Source organism: Rhinolophus hipposideros (genome assembly GCF_964194185.1).
Source record: "Rhinolophus hipposideros genome assembly, chromosome: 26".
Classification (NCBI taxonomy): domain Eukaryota; kingdom Metazoa; phylum Chordata; class Mammalia; order Chiroptera; family Rhinolophidae; genus Rhinolophus; species Rhinolophus hipposideros.
Window position 1 is genome coordinate 14060138 of NC_138072.1, and position 10984 is coordinate 14071121.

At 42.7% G+C, this 10984-nt stretch overlaps 1 protein-coding gene across 2 annotated transcripts; it reads left to right on the forward strand.

Annotated features, from left to right (window-relative positions):
* Nucleotides 1–1691: 1691 nt before the first annotated feature.
* H3-3A (H3.3 histone A) lies at nt 1692–10044 on the forward strand. Of its 2 annotated transcripts, none has more exons than XM_081039406.1 (4): nt 1692–1803; nt 3355–3505; nt 4918–5071; nt 9609–10044. In XM_081039406.1, exons 2-4 carry the CDS (start codon nt 3378–3380, stop codon nt 9735–9737), a joined length of 411 nt encoding a protein of 136 aa, XP_080895532.1. In that variant the 5' UTR covers nt 1692–1803; nt 3355–3377; the 3' UTR covers nt 9738–10044. The 2 variants fall into 2 exon arrangements, with proteins under 2 accessions (XP_080895532.1, XP_080895533.1); XM_081039407.1 differs by lacking the exon at nt 1692–1803 and adding an exon at nt 1922–1940.
* The last annotated feature ends 940 nt before the right edge of the window (nt 10045–10984 follow it).

Genomic DNA, 10984 nt, shown 5'->3' on the forward strand with positions numbered 1-10984 from the left:
TTTAATTGATGCGGAAAAGCCTTCCTGGATAAACCCAACAACAAATATTTTGGTTTCCTGAAAACAAAACAAAAAGCAAGCAAAACAAAAAACTCTTTTTGGCCCAAATTATGGCAACTCTCCGCTGGCAGCTCAGCCTTGGCTTTTCTGCATATGTGCTGTTAGAACAGGCTGGCAGACTGCATGTGCTCTGCACAGCAACCGCGGACACTTAACATTCATTAAATAATAATGAAACAGGAGGCCTGGATTTTTTGTTTGTTTCTCCTGGGTCCGGTCCTCACTTAAGTGACCTTGGACAAATCTATTCCCTCCCTCGTATCTGATTTCCATATATCCGTTCTATGACTAAGATGCTTTCTAAAATCTTCAGATTACAAATAATAGTGCCCTTCATCTATGAAATGTATCTCCTTCCCTATCCTATGGGATGGCTGCACGACACTTGCACTGAAAACCTTCACACACTGTTGTCAACACCCTTTGGGGATGGTTCAGATATTCCACACCAGTGAACTGATACCGTGGACAACTCAAGTCTGGTTCCTGACACTGAGAACTGGAAAATGGGTGAACGTAACAATTCCCACACCACGTTTATTTCTGCCGTTTTCCGCCGCATTTAAACTATGCAGGAGCTGCTGACACTTGATTACCCTGCGGTGGCAATTCTACCGACCACTGACACGGTGAAAAGGTCCAACTGGCTGTTCGGACAAGCTGCCGGGACCGGTAGTCGGGCCCTGGTGCAGTCAGCTGTGTATTCTGCACAGTATTTTAGAGGCTCACAAAATACAGCCATTTTGCATCAGACATCCGGCCCGGGAAGAAGGCGAACCCCGTCCCCTCGGCCTTGAAGACGCCACCTGCGAGGGGCTGGGCGTCCCCGGTGGCCGATCCCGCGCGGACTAGCCGCTGCCCGGCCCGCAGGCCACCCCCGGCGGCCGGGCCCGGTGTCTGAGCTGATAAAGTTGTCAGCGGGAGGACCGGCCGCACCTGGCCCGGAGCAGAAGCGGGCCGAGGGCTGTCCGCGCCGCCGGCTGCTAGAGCCGCGCGACCGAAAGTGGACGCGGGACGCCCGGCTTCTACGTGCAAGCTTCCTGTTGGGGAGTGTTTTCAACTGGGCGCGGCGACCGGGCCCGCCGCGTCCTGCTCCCCGCTCCCTCGCGGTCCACGGCGCCTCGGGGGCGCGCGCCAGGGCCCGAGCGGGAGCGGGAGCCGAGACCCAGCGGGGGCGCCCCCTCCCCCTTCTCCGCCGCGACTCCAGACGCCCGCAAACCAGGCGTGCACCCGCCGCGCCTCCTCCCGCCCGCCCCTCCTCCCCACTTCCCCCTAGGCGCCCCAAACCCGGGCTTCGAGAGTTCGATGACGTGTGCTCACGGAGTGGGGTGGGTGGGAGTGCGGGGCCCCGGAGCGGGAGTTAAAACGGGGGCGGCCGGCAGTCTCGGCAGGAGCCGGCGACCCCTCTGCGTGTCTTTTGTGTTTGTACACACACAGCGCGAGGCTGCGGGGAGGAGGAAGCGGGCGGTGCGCGGGGGAGGGGCGAGCGCGCGCCAGCGAACTGGAGCGCGGGGGGAGGGGCGGGGGCGGGGCACGAGCGGGGGCGCGGGGGCGGGGCCGAGCCTTCCCTCCATTGTGTGTGATTGGTTGGCGCGCGGCGCGGGGGCGGGGCGGCGTGTGTTGGGGGATAGCCTCGGTGTCAGCCATCTTTCAATTGTGTTCGCAGCCGCCGCCGCGCCGCCGTCGCTCTCTAACGCCAGCGCCGCCTCTAGCTCGCCGAGCTCCAGCCGAAGGAGAAGGGGGGTAAGTTTCCCCGCCTGCCCGCTTACCCGGCTCCGAGCCCCGCTTGCCGTCAACCCCGAGCCGGGCCCCGGCGGTGTGGGGAGGGGACCCCCGGCCCCTCCGGCTTGGCCCACAAACTTTTTGGCCCAGAAATAGAGGTGAGGAGCGAGTTTCCCTCTCCCCTCAGGCGGTGGCGGCTCCCCCGTCTCTCGCCGCCTCAGCCCAACAGCAGCAACCACCGCGGCGCCGAGCCTGTTTTCCCTCCTCCCCGCGCCCCTGGCTCCTCTTTCTTCGGTGAAATCGCGCCCGTCGCCCCTTCCCGGGACCCCAGACCTTCCCCACGACCCGCGCGGGCCTCTTAACTACCGCCCCCGGGCCCCGGGCCCCCGTTTTCAGGCGGGAAAAGGGTGGAAATCGCCGCCGCTTCCCACCCTGGGGTAACTCGCTTTTTGCTGCCTCCCCACAGTTGTTGCTAAGCTTCACCATCTTGTCTCTCTTCTCTGGTCACCGACCATATTTTTTCCCCCGTTTCTCTCTTCCCCATTTCGAAAAGGAGGAAAAAAAATTTAAAGAGGGACATTTTTTTTTTTTCCTCCCTTTTTGGAGAAGCGGAAACTTGATGCATCTGAAATGCAAAAAAAAAAAAAAAACTTTTGCATTTCGGAGGGCGGCACGTGGCAGGGGGACGGGGGTGTTTTCGAGCATTTTGGTGTTTTTGTGTCTCCGGAAGGGAATCGGATACGTTTTGCGATTGTTTCCATTTTGTTCGGGTCTGGAGGCCGAGTTAGTGCCCGCGCGAGACGCTGGGCGCGGGGCGGGAGGCCGGGGGCCCGGAGCGGAGGGGCCGGCGGAGGCGAAACCAAAAGTTTATGTGGTGCTTGGGGGGGACCGGTCGGCCGGTGCGTTAATTAAAGCCCGGGTGCGGGGCACTTTTTTTATTCCGTGGCGAAGGCTGGGGAGCCCGCCGCGGGGACAGCGCTTTGTAGACTGCTCGCCGGTCGTAGCTGTTGTTCCTCTCCTGTTTTTTCCGAGACGCCTTTTTTTCCAACATCACTGGAGAGATGCAAAAGCAGGAATGTTTTCAGATATTTACAGCCAATCTCTCAGCTACCAGACGCGGGGGGGGGGTTGCGGCGGGGGGGGGGCTGCTAGAACCTTTTTGCTGTAATTTGACTCGACCTTTCTGTGGTTTGTGGCTTCGTTCTTTTAACTTCTTTTATGGGTCGAATGTGGACGGACATTTCTGATTTTTGCTTTAATTAAAGAAATGGAAGCAAGGGCTGTCGGGTTTTTTTGTGTGTGTGGGTTTGTTTGTTTTGTGTTGCCGTTTGTCTCCGATTTGGCATTTCTGAGAGATGATTGGTGTTTAATGCTAACAATTTTCTAGTACTCCAGTTTGTTTCAAGAAGTCACATTTGGGTGGTGATCGTAATCGGCACCCTTTCAAATTATATAACATTACGGACATTTTTTTTATACTGATCATATTTCCAGATTGGGGGGGGTGGTGACAGGGAAACTTGTATGTTTGGTAGTTGCATGTGGTGATTTTTGTGTTTTTGATGCTGGTAGGTAAGTAAGGAGGTCTCTGTACCATGGCTCGTACAAAGCAGACTGCCCGCAAATCTACCGGTGGTAAAGCCCCCAGGAAGCAGCTGGCTACAAAAGCCGCTCGCAAGAGTGCGCCCTCTACTGGAGGGGTGAAGAAACCTCATCGTTACAGGTATTAATACGGAGAGCAAAATACTGGGACAGAGTGCCTCCCGAAGCAGTGTCCATATACTCGAACAAAAAGATGTATAATAAGAAAACTTTTTACTTTAGGGAGACTGATGTTTTTCCTTTTTTGAATATTTACTAATACTTGAAAATTTACGTAAAAGTTAGTGTTGGATTTTATTAGGAACATGCATAATTTTGAAGTCATCATCTTGCCCAGAGCCTAAAGGAGACCTATTACATCACTAATAACGTTGGTGGGATTAACATTTTATTTCGCTGTTAATACGGTTTTTAAATAATACTGCCATTTCTAAATACATTTTGAGGATACTCTTGCTTTAGGCAAAATAATAATTTAATCAAGATTTGGGGGTGTTTTGTTTCAGTAAAGTTCCCATCTCGCATTTACTTGAATTGGTCTGTTTCCTTCTATTAGCTCATTTGGTTTTCAACTACCCTGAGCAGTGTTATTAAGGGCATTTGCCATTAGAGGGCAGAAGTTGTCCATACTTAGCCTCTGCAAATGATTTTACTGTTAACCTAAAATAAAAGCTCATACAGTGGAAGAAATAAGCCAGAATTGAGGTAAATTTCTTTTTTTTTTTTTTTTTTGAGTGTATTTGAGCTATACTGACTACATATGCTCTGAATAATAACAGTTTTGCAGCTTCTATGTATGTTCGAGGTAAATTTGCTGACAATTCTTTGGTAAAAAATATCTTCCATATGGAACATACACTGCACAATCAAGAGTATTCACATTTAATCATTCATGAGAGATGGGCAAAGTAAAAGTACGCTGGGAAATCAAACTTAAATACTACAAGTGTATTTGTTTTTTTTTTTGTATTTTTTTTGGCTTGAACAACAGGCATTTGTTTCTCACAGTTTTGGAGGCTGAGAAGTGTAAGATCAAGGGTGGGTTCTTGGAGAGGGCTTTCGTCCCTGTTTGCAGATGGTCACATTGTGTCTTATGGCAGGGAGAGCCCACAAGTGTATTTTTAAACAAAGCTTATTGGGTTGTGTTGGAGGTCTTAAAGAAGAATTGAGGGTGCAGGTGGGAAGGAGAGGCCAAACTAAGAAGAGTGAACAATTTAGACTTCTTTATTAGTGACCTAATACTTTCCCAAGCTGTAATTATAACAGTGATATATATGTTAAAGATGAATAAAATAAATAGTACTTTGAAAAACTCCCTGAGGGGAATCTACTATGTTTTTTGCTTAAAAGATACTATGTTATTCTTAGTAGAATTGAATATTCAGGTTATAAATTGAACGCTGAAGAAAAGTTGGGTAGTTTATTTTTTGGAAAATAACAGCGTTTCTTTAAAGGTGACCACTTATCCTTTTATGGGGTTCTTTTTAAAATGTATTTGTAACCATTTCCTTATTTTTTAAAATTTTTTTAAAGGCCTGGTACCGTGGCACTCCGTGAAATTAGACGTTATCAGAAGTCCACTGAACTTCTGATTCGCAAACTTCCCTTCCAGCGTCTGGTGCGAGAAATTGCTCAGGACTTCAAAACAGATCTGCGCTTTCAGAGTGCAGCTATTGGTGCTTTGCAGGTAAAATGGCGTGTGGGGAAGCTCTAGAGTTAACGGTCCTGCTGTATACAGAGAACAATTCTAAATCTTTGCTTGTGCTTATATAATTTAATTACAAGTCTGAGAGGTAGGTGGTATCTCTATTTCATTGTTGCTATGTCAGAAAGGTTAGGTTGCTCAAGGTCATAACAGAGCATGTAATTTGAACCCATTTGGATCACAGAATCATAATTTGAACCCATTTGACTCAAAGCCTAGTGTGCATTCCATTATACCATTTAAAATTTTTAAGCATTGCACTCAAAACAATGTTTAAGAGGGAAAGGCACCCTCTGGTTTGGCTTATGAGTGCTGCAGGACATTAAGAAAACATGAGACAAAAGGTCTATACTGGTAATCAGATTCAAACAGTGACTGATGTAAATGGAATGTTAAGAATAAATGTCTTCCTGGAACTGAAGAGGCAGATGCAAGTGGGAGCATAATGGCTAGGATAGGAACAGGCAACATGAAAGAATTGTGCGATGAGGTAGAAGAAGCAGGGAGTGGTACTTAGGGTTGGATTGGCTACGGGGAGGAAAACTGCTTAAAGATGATGGCAGGGATTTGAAGACTTGTCCTTTGCTAAAGGGGGGTGGGGTTTCCACTTAAATGGGAAGCATTTTGAATTTAATCTTAACTTCAGGGTGTCAGAACTTTGAGGAATACTATTTAGGGGTGGTTATGTATTTGAAATATTTGTGGGTTATGCCAAGAATAAAACTTGAAATGTCTACAGGTAAGATAATTTGATTAGATGTGGGAATAATCAACATCAGTCACTTAAATAACCTATTTTATATTGTGTGTTGGCATTCTTTGGATCAGTGTATCTCAAAATATGGTAAAACTACTTTCATCATCAGAGCATGGGGTTGGTGGTGATTAAAATGCAGATTGCTGGGTACCATCACAGGCCTGAATCAGAATCTCTTTGGGGGGAAGGTCTAGAATCTGCATACACTCCATTAGGTGGTTTTCAAGGCGTGTGTTGCTGTGCCAAGCTTTTGCTTTATAAGAGAAGGATTTGATAGGTGGCTTCTATACTGAAGTATAATTGGTTGAGCTGTTTCTATGGCTAGCCTGAACTTCGTTTCATTGGTGGATTCCAGGAGTGGGCATCCATTAAATTCTCAATGAACTGAAATTTCAAAATACTAAAAATCTTTAACAGTGCCGTTACTTAATACTTTATTTTCTGTTTTAATCACTGACTATCTTCAGATCCTATTTTATTACTGTAATTGCAAATCGTATTTTAAATACAGAAATGTTACTAGGAGTCCTTACCTTGATACAAAGCTGCTAATTTTGTTTTCTAGTTAAAATTAGCAGGACTGTGCTTTAACATATTATACTTGAACAACATTTTTTAGTTTCATTTTCAGTGACAGCCTTGTAAATTGAGATTGTTAAATAATCTGTGTAAGGCAATTGTCTTTAAATTCATGTGTAAACTTCCATTGTCACTGCATTTAAATGTCAGTATACATCCTTGTACATTGAGATTACTAAATCTGTGTAAAAGACTATTGTCTTTTTAATTCATGTGTTAATTTCTATTGTTGCTGTTAAGGTATGTATTTTATATTCATTGGTAAGTGTGGTTGTATTGGTTTTGAGCAAAATGTTCGCCTCTATACCCATGGTTCTCTAGCATTAGATAGCTCTTACTTTCACTGGGAAGAGTAATCTTTGTTACACATTTTTGGTTTGCATTTTCTTTTTTTGTACATACACTTCAGTTCTTTTAAAGATATAGAGATGGAGAATTTGCTAATGAAAATGAAGTAATAGAAGAGAGCAGTTGAATTCGAAAAGTCACTATTTTGGGCTTTGAAATTACACAATTTACAACTAAATGAGGAGGGGGGAGGTAGTCCAGTGAGGGTGATAGAGAAGTTAGTTTAGGTTTGCCATAGATAATCAAGAATTGACTAACTTAAAACTTAGCCTTTTTTTTTAAATGTCTGAGAGTTTGAACTAAGGTATTTTTGAGTTTAAAATGGTTGTTTTGAAATGGTGGAAGAGTCAGACATTGGATATATTCAAAATGTTGTAAATTAATGTTTTCTTACACTTGTAAGATATTTTTTTCTTTTGCCATTATCTCAAAATTATATTCACGGGGCTATAAATTAACATGACAGTCTTTAATCCCATTATAGCCTTAATGTTTAGGAGACTGGGCCATTGGTCGTAGAATTGGAAATATGTGGGTCGTGGTGAAATCCCCTGTAAGTACTGAATTTTCTCCCAGAACTGACCAGACAAAACCCTGTAATACTGATAACCAGGTTCTAAGACAGCAGTGAGAGCCCCAGCTGCTGTATGGCACGTCTGACTAGTACCAGGGGAGCCTATAGATCATACCACTCCTAAATAAATGGTCTCAGAACCACAGGTCCTGTTGGCTTGTCCATATAGCAGCTCACAGTGCTGCATTTTGGGAAAGCAGTCTAGATTTGCATAATCCTGAGATGAGTGAAACGAAGTTAGTTTCTTTCCTAAGGGACTATTATTTAATGTACCATGTGAACTCCTAAGAGGAGGCTACAATATGCCACGTTTTCCAAACTTTTTACCCATTTCTAGAGTATCCCAAGAATGAATCCCTGACTACTAAGGACTTTTCCTGTTACTACATTCTTTGCAATAGATATGATACGAGGGACTCATTGTATAGAAAAGATGCAAATTTAAATTAAGGTGAGAAAAAAAATGAACCAGCAAATATTTATTGAACATCTACTTGAGCAAAGCTTTGTGAGCATAAAATGAAATCTCTATTAAGGAACTTAAGGACATTAAAATAGGGCTGGTGTAAAAGGCCAGTGAGTGCCAAGGAAGGAGGAGTTCAAGGTAACCTGCACCTGGAAACCAGGGGCCAGGGCATTGCTTGGTTTCTTCTTCCCGAAACAGCCTTGGGCTACGCCTTAAACAGTAGTAACTGAGACTTGGCTCCTGATAACAAATGTTGCAGAAAGACATGTAAGGATAGTAAAATTTGGATGGAACAAATTTTATAGTATTAGATTAAAGGTATAAATGTGAAGGAGTAGTTTTTTTCATAACATGAAATAATGTAAACCATTTGAATTGTTGTTTTGTAGATGCCTTTAAAAGTAGAATCCAGGGGTGGCCAGTTAGCTCAGTTGGTTAGAGCATGGTGCTAATAATACCAAGGTTGCTGGTTTGATCCCCTCATGGGCCACTGTGAGCTGTGCCCTCCTTTAAATAAATAAATGTAGGTCTGAAATCTCAATAGTTAATAGTTTTATTGCATAATCAAAATGTTTGTTAAAAATTTGGCTGTTCCCATCCGAATGTCTTGTGTATTATGTAGTACACGGCTTGAATTGCTAGAATATTTTTATGTTTCTTTTTAGTTTTATTACCTGAAGATTACAAAGTGGGAATAATTTTTTTAATTAGGACGAAAATGGCAACTATAAAAATCTTTTTTTTCTAAATATATCTTGGACAGAGAAATACGTTCCTTAAAGATAAGGAGAGATGGCCAAATAATCACTGACTTAATGGTCCTAACCCACTACCGCAGTTAGGCTGATGACTGGTAAAACAACACTGGTTTTCCATGTCAGAATGAGCAGACAGGTTTCCACTTAAACTAAAGGATTCTTCAACTCTTCAGACAACTGGAAGATGTATTAACAATTTGAGTTAAGAGTTAATTATAAGTAGAAGTCCCCCTTTATCCTCTTTACATACGAAGTGTCAGTGGATGATTCATACAGCTAGCAATTTTTGAGTGCTAGTAGGGATAAGTAGATGCCTTCAAAGAATCCTATAGTGTAATAGGAAAAACCAGGTGAATCAATATTAACAACTAGAGGATAGCAAATGCCATTACAGATCGGAGTACATGGAGGAAGAGAATGGGGGGGGTGTATATCTCCTAGGCAAACTAAGTCAGAGTATGTAAATAAGACACTAATCTGATGTGTTCTGGAACCTATAGTACTTGTGATGAAACAGGTGTAAAAGGGTGGACGAGGACCATAAGCTGGAAACTAGTTGTCACCTGTGTGGCGTTTGGCAGGACAGGGTTCACACAGATATCTTGGAGTTGAGTAGGATTCAGAAGAGGAGACACTAAGGGGGGAGAGGGAGTATTACTTTGGATTGGATGTATGATGCCGCTTATCTTTGTAAGGATGAGAATATTGCAGTCTAAATTGGGTTTCTTGCTTTCCTGAAGACATTTCAGTTTACTAGAAATCACATATTAACATTAGAAACATTAAACTTTCTTAGTCTGAACTAATTTGACTTGTGTAATTTGATAAAGATTTACATCCTTGAGCTTTGCACTTTTCATAAGCTGCCTTTGAGCTTTGTCTCACAGGTTTTAAAATGTAAGCATTTGATAAAATAGTAAACGTCTTAATGCAGTAGGTTTTTTAAAGGGTTCAAAAACCTTGTTTATTTTAACTGATACAGATGTACCTTAACTGTTGGTAATACCATTAATATTTTTTCTTTATTCCTGTTGTAGGAGGCAAGTGAGGCCTATCTGGTTGGCCTTTTTGAAGATACCAACCTGTGTGCTATCCATGCCAAACGTGTAACAATTATGCCAAAAGACATCCAGCTAGCACGCCGCATACGTGGAGAACGTGCTTAAGAATCCACTATGATGGGAAACATTTCATTCTTTAAAAAAAAAAAAAAAATTTCTCTTCTTCCTGTTATTGGTAGTTCTGAATGTTAGTTATTTTTTTTTTCCATGGGGTCAAAAGGTACCTAAGTATATGATTGCAAGTGGAAAAATAGGGGACAGAAATCAGGTATTGGCAGTTTTTCCATTTTCATTTGTGTGTGAATTTTTAATATAAATGCGGGGACAAAGCATTAATGCAAGTCAAAAGTTTCAGTGAACAAGTTTCAGCAGTTCAACTTTATAACAATTATAAATAAACCTGTTAAATTTTTCTGGACAATGCCAGCATTTGGATTTTTTTAAAACAAGTAAATTTCTTATTGATGGCAACTAAATGGTGTTTGTAGCATTTTTATCATACAGTAGATTCCATCCATTCGCTATACTTTTCTAACTGAGTTGTCCTACATGCAAGTACATGTTTTTAATGTTGTCTGTCTTCTGTGCTGTTCCTGTAAGTTTGCTATTAAAATACATTAAACTTATACCTGCTTTTGGTCTTTATTATCCACTTACCCATCTAGTTAATTCACTCAAAATGTCCATATTCAAAATTTTAGTTACCAAATGTTTTGTCACCATTATATCTGAAACATAAGACTGTTGAGAGATGGGGAAGGTATATGCCTTGTATCAGAAGAAAACGAGCTACTGGGTTTCCTCCTAATGTTTAAGAATTTGCAGAAAGTAAATATTTGCCAAAAACCAGATCTTAACTCTTTGGATATATTGTGTTCTAAACCAGTAATTCCCAAGCCTAGCTAGCCAGCAGTCACTTGGCGATAGTTAAATCTAAAGCCGTGAAAGTACATTTATAAACATAATTACACTATCAAACTTTGCGTGTTTAATGGCAATTTAAGTGCAAACATAACTAAGTGCTCAGCTCAAAAATTAGTACATTGGAGATCTAGCTATTTTAAGATGCTATATTAAGCCTGAAGTTACTAATCAAGTGCTAATAGTTAATAATTAGCAACTATTTTATTTACCCTTGGAATGATTAATGTGAAATGAGGATAATGAACCTTTTAAGACCTATAAGGCCTCCCTAATGTACTGCCACTAGTTAGAACATTTGAGATTTTGAAGCTCCCCTGGAAGTGAAGTGAAATTCATCAACAAGCCAAGAATGAGCTCACGTCAGTAAGGTATAACACTGGGCTTACATTCTTAAGCTTAAGTTGCTCTTAAGCTCCTTTTTAGCAGTA

Bases quoted from the DNA above. Each gene is read 5' to 3' on its own strand.
- H3-3A (XM_081039406.1), top strand. From the start codon at position 3,378: ATGGCTCGTACAAAGCAGACTGCCCGCAAATCTACCGGTGGTAAAGCC. The intron at 3,506-4,917 runs GTATTAATACGG...ATTTTTTTAAAG, and splicing joins AAGAAACCTCATCGTTACAG to GCCTGGTACCGTGGCACTCC. The intron at 5,072-9,608 runs GTAAAATGGCGT...TTCCTGTTGTAG, and splicing joins CAGCTATTGGTGCTTTGCAG to GAGGCAAGTGAGGCCTATCT.